The sequence below is a fragment of the Teleopsis dalmanni genome, chromosome 1 (genome assembly GCF_002237135.1).
Source record: "Teleopsis dalmanni isolate 2A chromosome 1, ASM223713v2, whole genome shotgun sequence".
NCBI lineage: Eukaryota > Metazoa > Arthropoda > Insecta > Diptera > Diopsidae > Teleopsis > Teleopsis dalmanni.
In genome coordinates this window covers 86,361,685-86,383,230 of record NC_051846.1, presented here as the reverse complement: position 1 = coordinate 86,383,230, position 21,546 = coordinate 86,361,685, and the positions used below count along the sequence as shown (strand labels likewise).

The following is a 21,546-nucleotide window of genomic DNA, read 5'->3' as shown; positions in this document are numbered from 1 at the left end:
TGTATTATTATCTGTAATATTAATAATTTTTTATAAAAATTAAAATACAATGAAATTTTTAATATAAATTTGAAAGTGTAATTTTTTTATTTAAAAAAAAAACTTTTTTAATTTTTATGTGTTAAATTATCGACCTAAGCTCAGTAACAATAAAAAAATAAAATTTCTTGTTAAAACCAGGATATATGGAAATACACAATGTTTCCTATTATTTGTTTTTAAATTGAACAACCTATAATAGTAACAAATTTAAAGTACATTCACACTGTCTCATTTAGGCACTTGCTCATTTATATTAATGAGTGAACGTTCATATCACAAAATAACTTATATAAACTTGATAAAATATCACACAAGATTAAATATATAAATCAATCATTTATATACATTTTATATATCAATTACACATTCATTTAATAAAAACAAAAATATATATATATTTTATTAAATAGCTATTTCCTCAGTGATATTGTTTACAAATCAGCTGTTGTTAGTTTACATTTTATGTATAAAATATGTGACACGATTTTCAAATTTTGGTAATTTACATTAAATTTATTTTTAAGGGTTATATTCGATATTTTTCGCCCTAAATGAGCCAATTTATTAATAATGTTACAATTATATCACATATTATATATAACAGATAAATAAATATATTTATTATATATACAAATAATAAATATATATGGTATATTGCAATATATTAGATGTATTCATATGTAGTCGGTAACATCACAACTCGGTAAAATTATATATATAAAATATATATAAAACATGCATATCTTTATTTCTAACTTCTACATAAAATAGTAATATAATTTGTAAAAAGGCAGAGTCAGTAAGTAGTTAATAATTTGGAATAAGTAATAGATAAATACATTGAAATATAATAAATGCATTCTTACTTCATCAGTAATACTATGCTTATATTAAGTATATTAAGTTTTAATCTCCTTATGAATGGTGACTATTTTTCTGTGCAACTCTGCAAATGTCTTAATATCGTAGATTTTTTTACGACTTTAGAAGAATTGGAAAAGAAATGTCAAAACCAATATTGAAAATTTGAAAATGCCGAAGTGAGTGAAATTTTTAATAAATTTATTTAATAAAAGTTTTGTGCGTAATTATAACTAAAATTTGTTAAATAATTGTTATAAAACTATTTATTAAATTTTTATCACAATTTTTTGTACAAAACACAACAAGAAAAAAATCAAAATTAATCTCTAATGAATAATGTAAACAGTGGAGATTAAAAATGCAGATTAACTTAATCTCATTCTCTTAATCTCACAACGTTAACGTAGTATTAATGTCGTTCTCTTAATCTTACAATATAAACGTAGTATGACGTTTTAACTGGACAATATCGTAAAATTTCATATTTATTGGTTTTTTAATATATTCATTATTCATATTCATAATAAAGAATTTATATGTTTTGCAATATAATAGATAATTCGTACTTCATCGGTAACGTCATAACTCGAAAATATCGTAAAATTTTATTTTATATTATGTTATTATTATTTATTATTATTTTATATTTATTATTTTATTTTATTATTACTATACTATTATATATTATTTTATTTGTTTTTATGAAATTACGGCGCTACCGAAACAATTAGTCTGACATATTTTACGGTATTCAGTAAAACATCAGCTGATCATTATTATTGTTAAATGTAACATAAAATTTAAATTTAATTTAAAATTTGTGATGCTTGAACAAAATAAGAGGATCAATGTCTTCACTAAATTTGGAGAGTACGTTCAGGTGTATATTATTCTACGATGCTACCGAATATTGTGTATTTGAGATATAGGTACAGAGATGCTTGATAACTCGGTAAAATTGTATGTGTATTTATTTATGTCAAATTACAATGTAACTAAGTTGACGAATTACCGAGGCATCACATCTAATAATTTTTTCAATTCTAGGTAAAATATCAGTAATATTTATCTGATTTATTGGTAATGAAAAAAAAAACTATTTAACATACAATAATTTTTTTGCAACAAAATTTTATAGTTCGAATAAATAAATACAATATAAGTAATTATTCATAAAATAAGAAGTAAATATTTACCAACTTTCCCTCTGCTATTGTACACCCAGCTCACTCACATCGATCTGCTTGATAATATGAGGTATAGCCTCCTCAATTCTAGGCCGTTTATCTAAACGACACCGTGACGTCTCTCCTGTAATCCCGCTCTATAATCGTTGTTACAATCACCCTTTGCACAAAGTTTACTCTTAGTCAGTAATTACTATATAGCATATTTATTTTTACTTCTTTATCTTAATTGTTTACAATTTTGGCTTAGATATTTGTTGCCAAATATTAAGCCTTCTATATTCTAATATCTGGCTTTCCCTTGGTAACTGAAATTGGGTTCCAGCTTTTGACCTTTAGGGTCCAATGGCTAAAATTTGTCTATTTTGCACTCCTAACGTGGTTTTAGTAGGTTCAAGTTTCACACTGTGGCTTTCCGTACATCCCAGGAAAAAATATATATTTGCTTAAATTAACTTCTGCTTTTGTAGTGCAAATTTTTGACATTTTTAGTTCTATTTTAACTTTTAACGATCTTAATACATTTTTATACTATTTTATGTACATACTTAATCTGCTTGAAGTATTTTATATAATATTATTGAAGAACTTATATTACAAAAAAAAAATATCGATGTAGGTAGAAATCGATTTTGGAAGGAATATTCAAATTCCATTAGACTCAGATGATAATGTCGTACATTATATGTGTTGAGATAATGATTTAATTAAATATGAATATAAAACACAATAGTTGTAAAATATAACTAATAAAATTAAAGTATTAAATTTAAAAAGTTAGTGCTAACTTGTTAAAGTTGTAAAATTACAAATACTTAAATATGTATGGAGTCGAGAAATACGGATATAATGAAATTTGTATTTTTTCTTAAGACTTATTTCTATGAAGGATATATAAAACAATTTTATGATTAATCCTTAATCAATCGTTAACATAAACTCATGTGTTTAATTTGAACCGTAATTATATCGTTAGTATATCTGAAACTCTACATAAATGCCACAATCAAATCACATTTCTTGAATGAAATTCATATTGATATATCACATGTATTTATTTATTTTTGTTAATTATCACCTAAATTAGTTATTTCATTAATTTTATAATACAGCAACAAATTAATTATACATATTTACATAAAACTACACCATTTTCAGAGATGATACATAGAATCTACATACTATGTGTTATCTACCATTTCTGGTTATGCTTTAGATTTACTCATCAACAGTTTTTGTCTTTTACCTTTCTATAATTTTCATTAAAATGTATATTTGAATCAAACCATCATGTTTGCGTATAAGCTGACGTAAAATTAGCAATCAAATCGTTATCCTGTACTCCAAATAAACCATCCAACAAAGTATCACAAGTCTGTGTGTACTGCGTATTACAAAGACTGCCGAATGTGTTTTCGGCTCCATTAGCTCTAGAATCCATCAAGCATTGTGTAAAACTGGTTTGTGTTTCGGTTGAAACAAACAATTCGTCTGGAATATATGCGGTTGGAGAAGTTGCCGTTGAAACATAAGGATTTTTATCATTATTCATTGGTAGTGCCAACCAATTTGGTTGCTTTTTCATATCTGCCATGCATATATCTAAAAATATATCCTCGCAAGTTTGTGTGTGTGTATGGGAGGATTGGGCAAGCATTTTATCCATATCTGATTTCTCGGAAGCGTCAGTTTGTGTTTCTATATCACGTAGTATAGATTGTATAATATTTAGATCGTTTGATATTGAAGCCTCAGAGTTAATGCAAAAAGTCTCTGTTTGGGAACTACCTATCTGTGAAGCTTTAGTAGTTTGTGTATCTGAAAAATTATATAAAAACATTTAAACTGTACTAAACTTAACCAAATTAAAAGCAACAAACCTTCAGTTTGGGTTTCTTGTTCTTTTGTTGACATTTTATTGTTGTTTTTTCCTTTATTCTTTGCATTCAAAACTTTATTTTGAAATTTGGTTTTGGTCGTGGCCAACTTTGAGACTTTATTTGCGGAATGTCCCTTTCGCTTGATGTGTGTAAGTAGCGCTTCGTTGGTAGCGTATGTCGTTCCACAGTCACTGCAAACGAATAGTATTCCACACTCCTTCTGAGTGTGGGCTTTTAGCCGACTAGCAGTGGAAAAACCTTTCTCACAATCTGGACAAATGTAAACCTTAGACATGTGTACTTTTTGGTAATGTTGACGTAGATATTTGAGATTTTTAAAGTGCTTGCTGTTGTTCTTAACATTGTAAGCACAGTTTGCTTCGGGGCAATAAAATAAGTTTGATTGATTTGGTTTCACTAGAGTAACGTTGTGTTTCTTTAGCATATGCAATTCGTAATTTCCTGCATTTGTAAAAACAGCTCCACAGTTAAGCTGTGCACACCTAATTTTGTGACTAGGAACCAATTCCTCAACTGGTGGAGTAATTGATAACATTTTCTTGAATAACAATATTATTTCCTCTACTATTATTCCTAATTTTATGCTTCCTTCCCATATGATGAAAAAGAGAATACAGGGTGAGTATATCACAATAATTTATTTTTGTGTCTTGTACAATCAAAACTTTTGAAATGATATTAAACTTATTTGTGATTAATTATAAACTAAATTTATAATTTTTAGTTCCTTTAACTTAACGAAACAAAACCAAAATGAGAAATTTATTCAAAATCAGTTTGAAACTACAGGCGAATCTGAATGGGGTGGCATCACCATGCCAGAGTGAACTGGTTTGTGCATTTTGTAATGCAAAAGCAGCAATTGACAATCTGTCAAACAAAAGAAACAAAAAAATGTAAAGAAAAATTCGCCGTGAGTCTTTGTGAGAACCGAAATCAGAAATAAAAGTATTTTTAAGCGTATAAATGTAATGAAATTATTTTTATTGTATAAGTAAACAGACAGACTGTGATTGCAATATAAACTTTACTTATTAATATTAGTAGAGAAAATATTATTTGAAATTTCAAGGGATTTACAGCAAAACAAAAGGGATTTGACAGCGAACTGAAGAAAAAGAATTAAATAATTGAAAATAAAGTTGTTCTAAAAAACTAAACAAAAACTATGGCAAACGAAAATGATGATACCCAACAAACTAACAATATCAGCCTTGGTAGTTCTGCAATACATAACGACACAGAAGCGCAAGACAACAGAACGTTAAAGAGCCAGACAGATTCAGATTTTCAGACGACGCGATTAACTTCAATCGATGGCAATTCAACTGTAAATACACTTGGAAATTTGACTGATCTTGTTGCTGATCTCTGCCAAAATAGTTCAAGATCCTTTACACCTTCAGCTAGTCTTGGTGACTGCACAAATATAAGAGCGACATTAGGTCCCACATTTAATGACGAAGGTAAAATCAATTTTTTTATATTTATATTAAATGTTAATCAATTCTATTGATTCTAGGTGCTTTAAGCAAAAGGGATGATCAATTACATGAAAGTGCGTTCAGTACAAGTATCAGTCAACCGCCACCACATGTGCAACAACCTACCCAAAACTCTTCCTTTTCGTTCAAACATTTCTTAAGTAGTAGTAATACTCTAACAGCGCCCTCCACAACAGTTACGTCGCTTGATCCAGTTATTGTAACTGCTTCAACTTCACATGCCTTACCTTCGGTACATGCCGTGCAAACATCCACTGGTGCTCGACCTAAAGTTCCACAATCGGCCTCTATTGCGTCTACATCAATTTCATCCTTGATGAATAATCCACAAGACGCAACTTCATCTGCAACAAAAATGAAAAGATCGCCTCGATTTTCTTCGTTTGATTCGCAGGCAAGTCTTGCAGAGTATGTGGTTGAAGCAACAGAGAGTAGTTTAGACAGCAGAATAGCTGGTGGTTGCGGAAGCAGCGGGTTTCGTTCGTACACTACGCTTCAAAACAGTGAAAATAGTGGTAAATAAAATAAAATCTGTATAAAAAAACTTTAACATGCTTAATTTCTTAAAGATATTTTTGCAACACAACCAACTGGACAGTCTGGCGTATCTAACACAACCACTACAAACTCAGACGAACATGAGCGAAAAAACGTACCACGATCCCAGTCTACCTATGATATTCCATTGCCGTCGGCATCTCCTAGAAGGCGTATAGGTGTGTATAATAATCGGCCAAATCGTCTTGCGCTTAATACAAACTCATGCAAATTAAAACTCGACTTACCCATTAACAATGCTGCCAATACGTCCCTCCTATCACGTCCACTACCTAATAATGGAAGTGATTTTCCTCCAACAGCTGTTGCCTCGGCTCTACCCGATTTTGTGCAAGACCATTGGATGGATTCATGGTATGCAAACGAAATGCACTTAAATTCCCCACCAAATTCTCCTATCGGTTTTTCTGAAGATCGAACCGGTGGTGGAGCTATGGGTGGTGGTTCGATTGGAGGATCTGATGTAGATGCAGCAACAGGCTATGGAATACCGAAAGGAAATAGTACAATTGGCTCAGGAGTAGGAACAGAATCGGCTGGTAGTTCAAAAATGCTGCCTGATTTCTTATCCGATGGTCCAATTATACACTCTTCACAGCGTTTAGCAGACGTAGCTGCCGGTCTACCATCAAACTCAATGGGCTCACCAGAGGATAATTCAATGACAACACAACTTTCGCGACTTAGAATTGAAAATGAAAGATTACAGCGTGAATTGAACGAGGCTCGTATAGCGCTAAATGAACAAACGCGTCGTGGTCATGATCTGGAACGACAGCTACAGGACCGCTCACGTGTTGATCTAACTTATAGCAGAACATTATCTCAAAACATGTCGGAAGTGGAAGCAATTTTGGATAATAATAATAAACGTGCAGCAGCGACGCAAAGTCACGTGACAAAATTAAAACACCAAGTCACACAGTTAACGGTGAGTTATCATGAATTACAAAAGCAATAAATAGTAATAAATAATTTTTAAATTATTAAATAGGCTCAAGTTGAAACATTGCGACGTGAGAATTATGAGTTACGTGAAGAGGGTGCAGTTGGTGGCTGTAGTACAAGGGGCTGCACAACAGATGGAGTTAGTGCTCGTGGCAAATGTGAAAGACCGTCCAGAACACAACAGATTTCTAAGGAATTACTAAAGGCAGCATCTAATGCGGAAAATAATTTAAAGTAAGAAATCAGAAATTCATATTTTAATTTATATATAATGATGATATGGTGCTGTAAAAAAAATAGGCACTCAGAAACGCTTAAACTTTTTATACTTATTTTTTTTTACGAAAATTGATTTTTTGTTAAAAAAATATATTTCAATGTATTTAATTGCAAATGAAAACGATTTCTAATATTATTAACTATTATTAACTGCAAGTTAATATTATTAACAACAACGAAAGTTATTAAAGATTTCGGAAAAAAATATTGTTAGCTATTTTTATTTTTTATTAATAAGATATGCAAATTGAATAACTATAAAAAAAGAAAATTAAAATAAAATAAAATATAAAATTTGTTTTAACTATTTCTTTTTATGATTGAATTAATTTATTTTAAATAAAATATATAAAAACGTGTTTATATTTAATTTTAACATTTAATTTTAAAATAAATTGATTATTTTTTAAATAAAGTATTAAAAAATATTTTTACATTTTAGACAACTTCTTCTTGGAGTGGATAACTTACGTCGACTAGCTGCAAATATCGACAATTCAAATAGTCCAGAACCATATCCAGATTATATGGATGATTGTGATGATTTTGACGAATACTCCGGCGGACCTGCGTTGTAAATTCTAGAAATCTAAAAAGATAACTAAAACTTAATAAAATATTTAGTCCTTTCAGTGAATCTAAAATAACAATTACCAGAATTATGTTTGCTACACATATATTTGTTAAATATTTACGCAAATTTAAAATATATATATATATATATAATATTATTTTTTTGTTGTATTTACTTCATGTATTTAACAATTTAATCCACAATATGTTTTTTTTAAGTATTCTAAAATTGTTGCTGGCCAGCTACTGAACCCAAATAACTTTAAAGAAGTTTCATATTGATTGTGTTTAATTCTAATAGTGATTGTGTTAATATATATATGAAACTACGTCTTGCGTAAAAAACTAAATCTATGTATAATATTTGTAATTTATCTAAATGATTTCTTCTATTTATTTATTTTTTATTAAGTTTTTCGTTTATTTTCTATGGAAAATGAAACTAACTTACAGCAAACTTTAAATACAAATTATTTGACGCGCTTATAAAAAGTATACGTACACCAACAATAGCATATATCATATAATATTATGTACATATATACAAAATACATATTTAATATGTTAATGTAAAATAATAAAATTAAAAGTGCAAGATTGTATTTTTTGAAATACGAAAATAATTTATCGCAAATTTTGTTCCAAAGTTGCACTAACAGCACTTCCAGTAATTTGTTTTTAAAATTTTGAAAATATTTTTTGTAAAGTTTACATAAAATGGCTTCATTTTGTAGTTTGAAAAATAAAAAAAATATGTTGAGAACAAAACAGAATTTTATTATAAGTATATATAAGAACATACTTTATTTATTTAAAAGGAGAGCTTTAAGTTGAAGGGTGAACACATAGATTGTTTATGAAATGTAATGTCCACACATATTTACAAACTTATTTTAGATAATTATTTTCTATGGTTGCTACGTGGTAAAGTCAATACATTTCGTCCATTTGTCTATTGCATTTTCTGGAACCATTGCGAGTCATGTGGCATTCGATTACCTGAATAATGTATGAGAGACTTGTTGACCAATTAAAAGATAATATGTTCAATTCGACTAAATAATTGGTCATACATCTGAAAAGTAAACTAACCTGAAAACCACACATATTTAATAAGCGTAAATCCTTGGGTCTCAATTTGCGAAACTTATTTTGGTTCCTCAGCCGAAATTCCAAACTGTCACTAGACAATAAGCTGCTTATATACAAAACTGTACTAAAAGCTATATGGAGTTATAGAGCCCAATTGTGGGGTACTGCAACAGACTCAAACTTAGCAACTATCCAGCGTTTTCAATCTAAAACACTACGAATGATCACAAATGCATCTTGGTATGTAACGAATGAACAGCTGCATAAATAACTACGTGTTCCGACAATCAAGAAAGAAATATCTAGAATTACAAAAAATTACGCCCATCGCATATATATGCATTCAAACCCGCTGGTTACACATCTGATGTCCCCCTTCAACACTTTTACAAGGCGAAAAAAGAAAACATCGAGAGACGTTTTAAATATATATATGTAGGTCATACACTTCTATTTTAATTATATATGGATATGTAACTGGACATAGTCCATAAGTACTTTTCTTTTTTAGATTGTAATAACTATTATTACGATTCATGTTATTGTCATTCATACCTGCCAGATTGTAGTAAAATAAATGGATTTAAAAAAAAAAAATGTTCAATTCGAAAATAGAGACACAGTCAGAGTGGAGTAATATAGAATATTCAACTAGGCGTCCAAAAATATATATGATTAATTTGGTCGCCAATAATTTAGTCACTGACAATGTAGTTTGCTTTAAGTTATAAATATAACAGTAGGGCAATAGAAAAATTTTGAGTCCATGTATGATCATAAATATATAATCATCAACAAAAATTCCAATAATCAGCATATGCATTACTAAATATTCTTCACGCCACAATAAATCGAAAGAACAGGGAATAAATTTCTTCGTCATTTACAAAACTCGAAAATCTAGACTATGTTAACAACTGTTTAGCCAAACTAAACGATCTGATTAAAAGAGGAATTTGAATAGAGGACTCTCTTGGAAGTGGATGTTTAGCACAGATTTGCACAAGATTCATATGCTTCACTAAGACTCTATTCAGTAGCATTATTCGGATTATGATATGCACTTAATATTATAAATAAGGATTAAATAATGGATCTATAATTGTTGAAAAATTCATATCCTGTAATTATTTCGAATCACATAAATCGGATTTATGGAGTTGTAGAATCATCACCGGAACCAGTTAAAAGAAAAGTAAGATTACATATAAAACAAATTATTTAAATAAAATCTGCTTGACTTGTAAAATCTTTTCATGTAACAACAAAACATTAATACCTCAGTGTTGTCAGGCACATTTCCAGGGGGTGGAAATGGCTTGAGGGACGGAAGCCGCTTTGCTATAATATATAAAATTACATCTTGTGACCATGATCAGATAAGCATTCTGCAGAAAAGAAATTACTTAGTATAAAACCAAGATGCTAAGATTATTGGGTGATATGAAAAGTTTCCACCGTTTCTTCTATATTTTTGAACAAAAATATTTTGTATTAGAGATTGATTTAAATAAAACTTTTGTAGAATTTCTGTGGTTTATTGGCAAAAAACTCGTTCAATTAATTTTATCTCGGTCGGCCATTTGTATCATTTAGAGAGCATTGCAGAGACCAAAACAATTGGTAGTTAGATAGTGCGAGGACCAGGCTATATTGAGATGGATTAAGACTTTACAACAAAGTTCTATTAAATCGTTTCAAGTCATCAAAGATGTGTGTGGCGCGGCAGTGTCATGATAGAACACAACCCTTTTTCTGTTGGTCAATTCTGTTCGCTTTCCTTGATTCTTTCATTCTAGCTGTCGAGTTGTGAGCAGTATAGGACCGAATTTAATAGTGCACTAAAGTAGAGTAGTTCGTAACAGAGACTTTCCTTCTAACCCAACCAAATACTCAACATAGCCTTGTTTGCTGCCCACTCAGGCTTTGAAACCGTTTGTAGAAAGTCACTCACTGACTTTTGACCATGATCTCTTGCGTTGGAGATGATGGTATTTAATTCATTTTCCACCGCCTGTAATAATTCACTTTAAAAGTGTCGAGCATTTTTATCCTATTGTGCTATTTTTAAATGATTCCTAAAATGATCCCTTTACATTTAGAAAGCCATTTGCGATCACCTATTCTATACATACTACTACTACTCTATACTACTATTATATATAATTCATTGTACTAAAATATTTAATAAAAGTTAGAATTTGGTTCCTTTTTACCTGTGTTATATTCTTTTCGATATAGGCTTTTAGAAGTATAGATAATGTTTTATTTTAAAAAACATCGTAATTTTTCATTTGCAATTGCATGGCCTTGATCTTAACTATATTTTTTGTAAAAGTATTTATTTAAAAAAGAACAAAAACAAATAAGCTATATTACCCTACCTCTATTATATCAGTTGCAAAATTAGTATTTCGCGGATTTCTTCTGAATAACAGCTCTCTATCGCGTACCTGAAAACTACCTGTTATCAATATAAACAAACCAGCTTTAGAGATACTCGTACGCATATATTTGGGGAGAAGAACGACCACGCCGCGATTAAAAAGTAAACAAAAATATTCTGTTGTAGACAAACCTCTCGCGCTCTCACTTTCTTCTGCATTCCTCTGGTACTAACACACTCTTGCTACTTTCTCTTGACTCTCTTAAACTGTATTTCTTCCTCCATAAAACAAAATAATAAAATAGCATGTGTTATTTATGGTTGTGATAATACGAAGTTGAGGATGGTGAGATACTCGATTTGGTGCGACTTGCCTTGAAATTAGTTGCGTAGTTGTCGTCAGTTGAAGTGGTTGTTAGTTCGGATTGGGTCGACTGGGACGGGACGTTCACATCTTTCAGAATTAATTAAATTCTATTTATGTTAAGTGAATAAATTTACATCAATATAAAGAAGAAATATAAAATATTTTGAACTTAATTTAAAAAATTCTAAAAATGGCGTTTAAAAATCTATATGGTATGTTTTTAACTATAGATCCAAACAAAAATAATATATTATTTATACTAAATAAGTATATCAGTTTATATCGAAAAATATATTTTGCTCGTTTATTTAAAACACCGCCGAAGTGGTAAAGAATGCAGATATTTTTATTTAACAGGAATTTTAATATATCAGATCTATGGTGTTTTTAATTAAATAATTTTTAATTTAACAAAAAATTCTCAAAACCTTATAAATTTAAAGATTTTCATAATTAAATAAAAAATTTGAAATTTATTTTGATATATAATAAGAAAAATAAATAAATATAACGACTTGATCAGAAACAAGCAATATATTTTTAGATATAAATTCGTATGTGCAAAAAGATTTTTAATTTTTTTAATAATTATGTATTAATAATTAATAAGTAGTAGCTTTTAATAGTTACTCAAGCGTTCAAAAAATTTTTCATTGAGTATTTTATAATATATTTTATACCTTTAGGTACTTTTGATCGGTTTATTTATAGATTAAAGAACCTAAAACAATTTCATTATTTACCTATCAAATATATTTTAGTCTGATCGATTTGATGCCTCCAATAAACTCTAAAATTAATTGCGTTTTCGATTTGTAAATCTGCATTCAATCTAGATTCACTCTCGATCTGTCAAATTTTGTCAATCAAACATTTTTAGAGTAATCTCAAGTTTTTGTAGTTGTGTTAGTAGATATTTATATATTTCAAAAATACATATATCGAATCAAAACACAATTTATTTGTTCACACATAAAACAGCTGTTAATTTTAGAGTGATCTTTCTGCTCTGACAAAATATCTAGAGTGTTATAAATTAATCTCAAGTGTTATACATTAATCTGAAGAGTTATTTATTTACAGATTTACCAAATGAAAATGAAAATTGCACTTAAAGTCAATCTCTTTTAAAAAAGTAAGCCCAAATTTACCAATCGAAAACGACATACCTTTCAATATCTCTGGATTACATATTTTTGCCAACAAACTTCTATTGGTTAGCAGTAAAAATACCCAACTAAAAAATTATTTCTTCAATTTTATCTGGGTTATCCGTTACATTTTTTTAAAAAAATTGTCCAAGCTTCATGAAATAGAATACAGCTTCAGTAAAAAATTTGTCAAAAATTTGTTCTTTTAGTCACTAATTAAAGACCCAACTAATGAAATATGTTCTTTACGCTATTACTTTGTTATTTACTTCTTTTTTTTGAGTTATAAAACTATGGTTTTCTACTTTAATTTATTTTAGAAACTACTTCAAGGAGTAGATCCACCAAGTGGAGATAAGCATAGAAGAAGCTATAAACAGTCTACATATGTAGCTTCCACATTAAGAGCACTTATTATCTGTAACTGGATTATAATTATTGTATATTAGAAGGCAGTATCTTCCTGCTATCAGTAGAATACTATTTTTTCAAATATAGAAATTAATTTAATAATGTCAGAAACTAATGACCCAAAAATTTTTTTTAGTTGCATTACAATAATTCGGGTCAGTAGTGTTGTCAAAAGAGATATAGCCCATCCTCTTGTTATCTTTATCCATAGATTCTACTTTAACGTCTATAAAGTGTTCATATTCAGTGTTTAAGTATTACAAAAATGAGAATATTTCCTTCAAATTTACAATGAGAATATTTCCGTATTGAGGAAAAGAAATGAATGAATATACCAGCACTACATAAATGTTATTGAAAAGAAGGTCTAATGGTTTTGTGGTCTTTCATATGCTTGAAAAATAGTGTATTTTAATAGGAAAAGTTTACTTAAAGACCATTTTTATGCTTTATATACTTTTTAAAAATGTGCAACAGAACTCTTAACTTGATTTCTTTAATACATACGAAAAGTTAATACCTCTTAGTTTAAAGCATATCATATATTTCATTCTCATTACCGATCCCTTTTTGGCAATGTGTTTAATGTCAACTTACTTAGACGAATTTAAAAATGTGTGGATATATAATATAACACTTAGATCACCCACTTTTAGTGAATTTAACGAAATGTACAATCTATCAATTACTTTCTATATCTCAGCCCGAGGCTGTAGACGATTTGGCTCCAATATGCAGGAGACCGTGTTTTCAGTGACTTGACATCTTCTTTGATTCATTTAAAACACCAACTGATTTTATAAGGATAACTCAAGAAGCTATATTAGAGACTAAAGTTAGTACAATTCGGTTCTTTTTGGAAACTTTAAGGGCATATCAATGGACAATAATTGTCTCCAAGCATAACTGTTGTTTGTATGAATAGCAACCCTTCATCCTAACCCTGCTTGAATAAATATTGAAAATGGTTGTGTGTCCTTTTTAAGTATAAACATCTATTTCTAATTATTAAATTTTAAACAAACATAAAATTTTATTAGCAAGTGAACTAAAAAGACCCCATACATATAATAATTAAGCATCCGCTCCATAAGTAAACAATTTCTTATCACAGTTGCTCCATACGAACCGACAGGCAATAATTATAAAGCTAAATTTGATAAAAATACGCACAGGTGGCCCGGCTTTCGTACGTTTAATCATCTTATCTATGTATTATATATAAAAAAAATATTATATACTATTGTGTTTATATATTTATCACATATATATGTATAGATTCGTAAATAAGAGCAATGGTCATGGTAACAAAAAATCATAGTACAATACTATAGGTACTGAGACACACCTAAATAAAGATTAAAATATTTGAAGTGGAAATAAAATATAGTAAACATTTATTTTTTTATTATTAAAACAGGCGATGTATATTATATCTGAAATCAAACTACAAAACATTGATTTGAAGTTAATTACCATGATAAGTGAATTTGTTTATGTAGCGAAAGTAGTCTCGATCAAGCAATTAAATCTATTTTAATCGTAAACTGAATGCGAAATTTCAACGATCTTTTCTTTAATTAGTTCCATAAATTTGCATTAAAGTTTTTGTACTTTCAATTGAGGCAATTTAGTATTCAATTGCATTTATAAACATCGCGAGAATATATAAAATTCTTCGCATTTGCATACGCACTCTTCCATTTAAAAATCCGACGTCACATGCTCTTTCCAGTATCAAACTTTCTATGACCAATTCGGTCTAATCTTAATGTTTAGAATAGCGTTTAGTAGGTTTGTAATGTTGACCAGAGGCGTAGTTAAAGTTTTTTAAACAGGATTAATCACATTTAAGCATTTGAGATGCATTCACGAATTGTGCGGTGGCTTGATCGTACGCATCAAGTATTTTTTGAATTACTTAAACACTCTTAAAATTTCATTTCTTTTTGCTATTGTGGAATAGATTTCGAATGAAATGAATACTTGAAGAATAGTGTATTCTTGCGAAAGAAACGCAGTAGAAAAAGCAAGTAGCGATCCGCTACTGGGGTTTCCTAACCTCGGTCAGCTTAATTATACGGTGGTTAATAATAGACTCATAATAAGAATTATAGAATTTCATTACATTCGAGAGGAACAACAATAATTTTTTGGCAGTTAGAGTGATAAAAATTGTAAAGATATTTTTTAAATTAAAACGATACATAAAACTAAAATAAATATGGGCATGCCTTTCAATTCTGTTCTACATCATGTATATTTTTTAACTGAAAGTATAATTATATATCTTACATTCCCCTTCCATCCTCTAGTAGATGGTTTTACATTAACTTTATTTCAACTTCTTCACTAAATATATTATTCAACTTCAAAGGAATATAGTTAGTTTGTTGAAGTGGAGGGAGGAACTATTTTTTCTCAATAACCTAAGAAAGCCATTTGAATCCACAATTCCTCGTAATAATGAGTAGAAGAAGGTCGAACTAGAACCAGCCAGCAGCATTTATAAAGGCGAGAGTGTGACCAATGCTAATACTGAAGATATCGCTGAGCGTGTTAAAGAAGGGGCCTCAAAAAAGCTAAGCCTAGTTCTGGCCAAGCAGGGACATAGACACAACAGGTGCTCTGGTGTCCTTTCTTCGAGAGGTGGTAGACATGCATTGCAGGAGATGCTACAGGGTAGGCCAAGTCTAGCTCCATGCTGTCCTATGGTCCACTGCCCTGTAAAGACAGATATTAAGTTAGATATCTCTGAATTATTTCTGTGTGTCAAATCAGAAGTTCTGCATTTGGAATATATTGGCAATATACCTCTTGACCTGACGGACCCGCTTACTATTTTAGTGTTGCAAAAAATGTTAATAAATCGACTTAAACCAATCCGACTGTAGCTGACAACGGCAGGGTTTAAAATAGGGGTATCTGTTAAAGGCGCCTAGTCTAGCATGCTTATTTGCGCGCTCATTTCCTACTATATTAGAATGCCTGGGAACCCAAACTAGGAATATAAAAAATGTTATTACTCTTTCAGGAAATTTAAATTTCAGTACGTCTTTTGCAATTGAGAAAAAAACAACCTATGTTTTAAATAAAATCTATCTAATCTATAGTAGAATTTAAATACTAAAATAGAATAGAATTAAAGTTTGAGTTCAAAAAGTTCAAAGCAGCAACATCATTATTGATTATGGTCATATACCTAAGTAAATTGTGAAACTGTATTGATACATTTATTTAATAATATATTTAGTCATTTTTTTCGTTAGGATTTACCCATATAGGATTTTAACTAATGCATTTCTAATAGGTTTTGTAAGAGTATTGAATAAAAAATAAAATAATTTGCACTTATAATATTTTTTCATCTATTCCATAAGTGTTTTGTTTATTTGTTGAGTTAGCAAAGCATAATATATTCATTTTTAGATTAGATTATGAAAGATTACTTTTATATATTATTACATACATTGCGGAAATTAAATCTCAACACAAAACAATTTTTAGCCTACAGTGCACGTTTCTCACATCATGGCAAGTCAAAAAGGTTCAGCTCGACGCTACACTCCAAGGTTTCCCCTGCTGTTATGCCGGTTGTGCAAAATGAGATGCCCCATTGTGATTTCAAACCACCACAATACACAGGACCGAGCTATGAAAATATCAAGGATCTACGAAAAAATAATCTAACACCTAACTTAGCTGCCTACTACAAGAAACCTTTGCTTATACACTCTGGTCACATGCAATGGTTGTTCGATCACGAAGGACGTCGTTACTTGGATATGTTCGGGGGCATTGTTACGGTGTCAGTTGGTCATTGTCATCCGTAAGTATTTTTAAATAATAAATTTTCATTGTAAGAAAATAACTGATTGTGAAAATTTAGTAAAGTCAACAAAGCGCTAGAAGAACAAATAAACACGCTCTGGCACACTACCAATATTTATATGCATCCTAAGATACATGAATACGCAAAGCGTTTGACTGATAAACTTCCCGGTGATTTGAAATGTGCTTGTTTTGTGAATTCCGGCTCTGAAGCTAATGACCTAGCTATGCTTATAGCACGCATGCACACTGGAAATAATGATATCATCACATTACGTAATTCCTATCATGGTATGTCACCGTATACGATGGGTTTGACTGCCCACTCCACTTGGCGCTTTCCATTAGCTGGTGTTAATAGTGGAATCTTGCATGTCATGCAGCCCGATCCGTATTTAGGCATATGGGGTGGATCAGCTTGCCGCGATTCCCCCGTACAAACTGATCGTAGCTGCGCTTGTAATAAAGAAACTGGATGTGTCGCCACAGATCACTATTACAATGAATTGGAAGAGACATTCAAGTATTCATTGCCACGTGGTAAAGTAGCTGCTATGTTTGCGGAATCAATTCAAGGTGTTGGTGGCACAGTGCAATTCCCGAAGGGTTACATTAAAAAAGCTGCAGAACTGATACGTGCTAATGGCGGTTTATTTGTATCAGATGAAGTTCAAACTGGATTTGGACGTACTGGTGAGCATTTCTGGGGCTTTGAAGGACATGGAATTATACCAGATATTGTAACTATGGCAAAAGGCAAGTTAATATACCATACATATTTATTTTTAAAGTAAAAATTAATAACAAACCGATTTTAACATAAATAACAAAAAGGAATTGGAAATGGCTTCCCCATGGCTGCTGTTGTTACCACACCGAAAATTGCGGAATCACTGAGCAAAGCTTTGCATTTCAATACTTACGGTGGCAACCCAATGGCTAGTGCTGTTGGCATCGCAGTTTTGGATGTTATTAAAGATGAAGGTCTACAACAAAATTCCCTCGATGTTGGCACATACTTCTTGAAAAGTCTGGCCCAACTTAAAGACCAATACGAAATTATTGGTGATGTGCGCGGAAAGGGTTTAATGATTGGTGTTGAATTGGTTGCAGATCGTAAGACTAAAACTCCGCTCAGTGCACCACATGTTATGGAGATATGGGAAACTTGCAAGGATATGGGTGTACTATATGGAAAAGGCGGTTTGCATGGCAATGTAAGTTTTTTTTTAAATTCCTATCATGTAATCTTAAGTTTAGTGCACAGTAGTTTACTTACAGTAGTAGATTAGCATTGTATAATTATCTTAACATTGCATGATATTTTAATTCAATTTCCTTGAAATTACAGGTGTTACGTATTAAGCCCCCCATGTGCATTAATAAATCAGATGTAAAGTTTGGAATAGACGTACTCTCGAGCGCTATCTCGGAATTTTTAAACAAGAAGCGATAAACAAGAGCATGATATGCATGTTTGCATGAATAGATTGATTCCTGTTGGATGTAAAGGCTTGAGACATTTATTTCAAAATTATACTATCTAAAGAATTTCTTATCAAATTTAATTTATTGACTGTGAAGTATTTTTGCTTTTACGAAACTGTGTACAAAATCAGTTGCATTTATTTTTTTAGTGATTATTAACATTTATTTTTGTCCATATATTTTATCCTTTCTATAGAAAATTAAAATGTATTCACATATGTAAAATATTTTGTAATAAATAAAATACTACTTTATTGGTCTTGTTTTAATTCAAGATCAAAAAACTGAAATTAGTGCGATATTAAAAAATAAGTGATATAATAGAGTCATTCGATCTCGTCGATCGCTGACTGATGTATATACTTATTCCAAAATTCTCCAAAAATCTCATTCATTTCTCAAATAATTCTTATTTCTTAATTAGTATTAGATGATCTTAAATAAAATCCTTCTATATGTTAGTTTAGGTATGCATATATTTAGTTAAAGATCATTTCATTCACATTATAGCTGCCACCAACGTAGTGCTATTGAACGAACAAATCCATAAACTAAGGCCTTTAATTTAATCTATCTAGATTATTTCATAATTACATCATGTATATATATATATATGAATGGACTTATTCTGTGCACTTGACAGATTTGTCAAATTCTTTAATAAAATTTTTGATTTTTATAAAGCAGAAAGCTTTTTGGTATTCTGGACACATCTTGACAAATTTTTGTATAGAAAACTGTTCGTAACTGTTCGTAAAAAATGCTTGTAAATAGCATATATTTTAAGTTGTCAAAAGCATTTTTCATGCATTCAAATAATAAAAAATATGCTTGTAAAGAGCGTATATTTTAGTTAAGAATATTTGTCATGCATGCAAATAATAAAAAATGCTTAAAAAGAGCATATTTTTATAGTTGTCAACAGCATTTGTTGTATTGACAACTAACAGGGAAAATAGCTTTTTATTTATGTCACAGAATACCAAAACCTTTACAGCAGTCAATTTTGACAAGTGTCAATGTTTGACAAGTTTATAAAGTTAACAGAATAGGTCTGGAATTATATATAACATATATACATACAGATTTCATACAAAAGCTGCTTGCTAAAAACACTAAAATTGTTCGTTACTTAGTAAAAGCAGTAGTGTGTTGCATGATGCAGTACAATGCAGTATATTCTATGAGCTAGAACTAGCTATTTATTGATAGCAAGTGAAATACTTTTTATGCCTCTTATATTTTTATATACATTAGAGATAAAATTGAATCGATTATAAGCACTTAGAAGTGAGTAAGTGTTGGAAGTATCGATATTGTTGTTAAGGTAGTATGAGAAGAACTGTCAATAGCGTTTGGTCGTTTGTATAAATGAATGACGATTTCGAAACATAGATCCGGCTATTTATAGATTCTGGAAGTATTAAGCATTTCACATAGTTTAAACGCGTATATTGCAGGATATCAGATAGTCGAAACTCGTATACAGCAGAAATTCTAATATATCAAGATTAATTTTACTAAATCTCTAATATATTTTCCTAAGTGCTGATATCGGTATGAAGTATTGTAATCATTGCTTAGAACTATGTACTTCTTCAGCATCACAAACCATAATTTTGTAATGGGGATTGCATCACATTTTTTTAAAAACAATAATGCTAGATTATAGCATTATTTTTATTGCTCTATTAAAGTTAAGGTATATAAAGTAATTTCATTATATTATACATTGAGCAGAAATGTATTAATATATTATAAATGATTTTAATATTGTATCATATTGAAAACGTACGGATTCCATGATAAAAAGCGATAATACCCTTAAGTTTGCACAGATGCAAATTTTAAATAATTTATATAAGAGTAAGAATGATATACGTGCTGTAAGAAAGGGCATCCATGTGAGAGAACGTACTCAAATACAACATTAACAAATTTAATGAACATTTATATTATGTTACTAAAATGCTTTTAGTGTATAATAGTATTTCCTACCACATAAGTTGATTTGTTTTAAGGTTTATATTTTTACTTAATAGGTTTTTTTTTTAATTTTTTAATTTTATTAGTAACATAAAAAACAATAAAAATAATTTTTGTTTATTCTATTTAATCAGAGCTTAGAATAGGTACTTTTTTTGTTCCGGTTTAATAAAAATTAAAAATATATATCGGTCTTGGTCCAGCAAGAATATTGGTTGTTTTCGGTTGTCGATTTACGGTTAAGTTCCGATTCAAAGCTCTGTATTCTATAACCTTAAATTGATTGTTTATTTTTTTCCGTATATAATTTTTTATTATTGTTTGATGATATTACAGTCGATGATTTTCAAGCCACCACTTTGTATCACAACGAAAAACATTGACTTTGTTCTATATACATTAAGTGAAGTATTCAAGCAATATTACAGAAAACCTAAACGTAGTTGGAGAAGTGTGAGTGCTCAGTCTTTTAATTCTACATAAACCAATAATAATTTTGCTATAAGTAACGGACTACATTCCTGATAAGTACAAAAAATATTTTTGTTATTATATTTAATAAATAAAATTTTATTGAGCTAATTTTCATTAATATATCATAAGATCGTATATTGTATGTATTAGAATAAAACTATGTCAATAAACAGATTTATAATAGTAATGTTGTATATAATTTATATACAAAAATATATTAATATGCTTATAATGTGTAAATGTGAGAAGTTCATTTTAAAAACTAAATAATTTATATTTTACAAAAAAAGGGAACTGCAGTAATAAACTTTAGGCACAGCATTCCATTAGTCAAATTTAATATTTTCCTATAATTTACAATAAGTGAAATATAAATTTAAAAATACTTTAACACAATTAATACAACTTTTTTATTCACTTTTTTAAAATTAAATGATTTTAAATGTTAAAAAATGCAGTAACAATAATTTAAAAAACTTTTCTTTAACGAAAAGTATTTCCTC

At 29.6% G+C, this 21,546-nt stretch overlaps 3 protein-coding genes across 3 annotated transcripts; 2 read left to right on the top strand and 1 right to left on the bottom strand.

Moving 5' to 3' along the window:
• Positions 1-3,188: 3,188 nt before the first annotated feature.
• Positions 3,189-4,639, bottom strand: LOC119668735 (transcription factor E4F1). Its single transcript, XM_038078343.1, has 2 exons — positions 3,974-4,639; positions 3,189-3,911 (listed from the first exon to the last, which is right to left on the bottom strand). The coding sequence occupies exons 1-2, from the start codon at positions 4,527-4,529 to the stop codon at positions 3,382-3,384; spliced, it is 1,086 nt and encodes a 361-aa protein (XP_037934271.1). The 5' UTR covers positions 4,530-4,639; the 3' UTR covers positions 3,189-3,381.
• A 106-nt stretch (positions 4,640-4,745) lies between these two features.
• Positions 4,746-7,996, top strand: LOC119668734. Its single transcript, XM_038078342.1, has 5 exons — positions 4,746-5,460; positions 5,517-6,014; positions 6,069-6,988; positions 7,052-7,239; positions 7,727-7,996. The coding sequence occupies exons 1-5, from the start codon at positions 5,163-5,165 to the stop codon at positions 7,860-7,862; spliced, it is 2,040 nt and encodes a 679-aa protein (XP_037934270.1). The 5' UTR covers positions 4,746-5,162; the 3' UTR covers positions 7,863-7,996.
• Positions 7,997-11,892: 3,896 nt separating this feature from the next.
• LOC119686213 (alanine--glyoxylate aminotransferase 2, mitochondrial) lies at positions 11,893-18,748 on the top strand. The gene is made up of 5 exons (XM_038100728.1): positions 11,893-11,914; positions 16,772-17,093; positions 17,154-17,851; positions 17,930-18,312; positions 18,447-18,748. The coding sequence occupies exons 1-5, from the start codon at positions 11,893-11,895 to the stop codon at positions 18,549-18,551; spliced, it is 1,530 nt and encodes a 509-aa protein (XP_037956656.1). The 3' UTR covers positions 18,552-18,748.
• Positions 18,749-21,546: the final 2,798 nt, after the last annotated feature.

What these genes read in the sequence shown, in the direction of transcription:
- LOC119686213 (XM_038100728.1), top strand. Translation starts at nt 11,893, where the DNA reads ATGGCGTTTAAAAATCTATATG. An exon ending in GGCGTTTAAAAATCTATATG is followed by an intron (nt 11,915 to 16,771) that starts GTATGTTTTTAA and finishes AACAATTTTTAG; the next exon opens with CCTACAGTGCACGTTTCTCA. An exon ending in TATTGTAACTATGGCAAAAG is followed by an intron (nt 17,852 to 17,929) that starts GCAAGTTAATAT and finishes AATAACAAAAAG; the next exon opens with GAATTGGAAATGGCTTCCCC.
- LOC119668734 (XM_038078342.1), top strand. Translation starts at nt 5,163, where the DNA reads ATGGCAAACGAAAATGATGATACCCAACAAACTAACAATATCAGCCTT. An exon ending in TCCCACATTTAATGACGAAG is followed by an intron (nt 5,461 to 5,516) that starts GTAAAATCAATT and finishes TATTGATTCTAG; the next exon opens with GTGCTTTAAGCAAAAGGGAT. An exon ending in ACCAAGTCACACAGTTAACG is followed by an intron (nt 6,989 to 7,051) that starts GTGAGTTATCAT and finishes ATTATTAAATAG; the next exon opens with GCTCAAGTTGAAACATTGCG.
- LOC119668735 (XM_038078343.1), bottom strand. Translation starts at nt 4,529, where the DNA reads ATGTTATCAATTACTCCACCAGTTGAGGAATTGGTTCCTAGTCACAAA. An exon ending in ACAAGAAACCCAAACTGAAG is followed by an intron (nt 3,912 to 3,973) that starts GTTTGTTGCTTT and finishes ATAATTTTTCAG; the next exon opens with ATACACAAACTACTAAAGCT.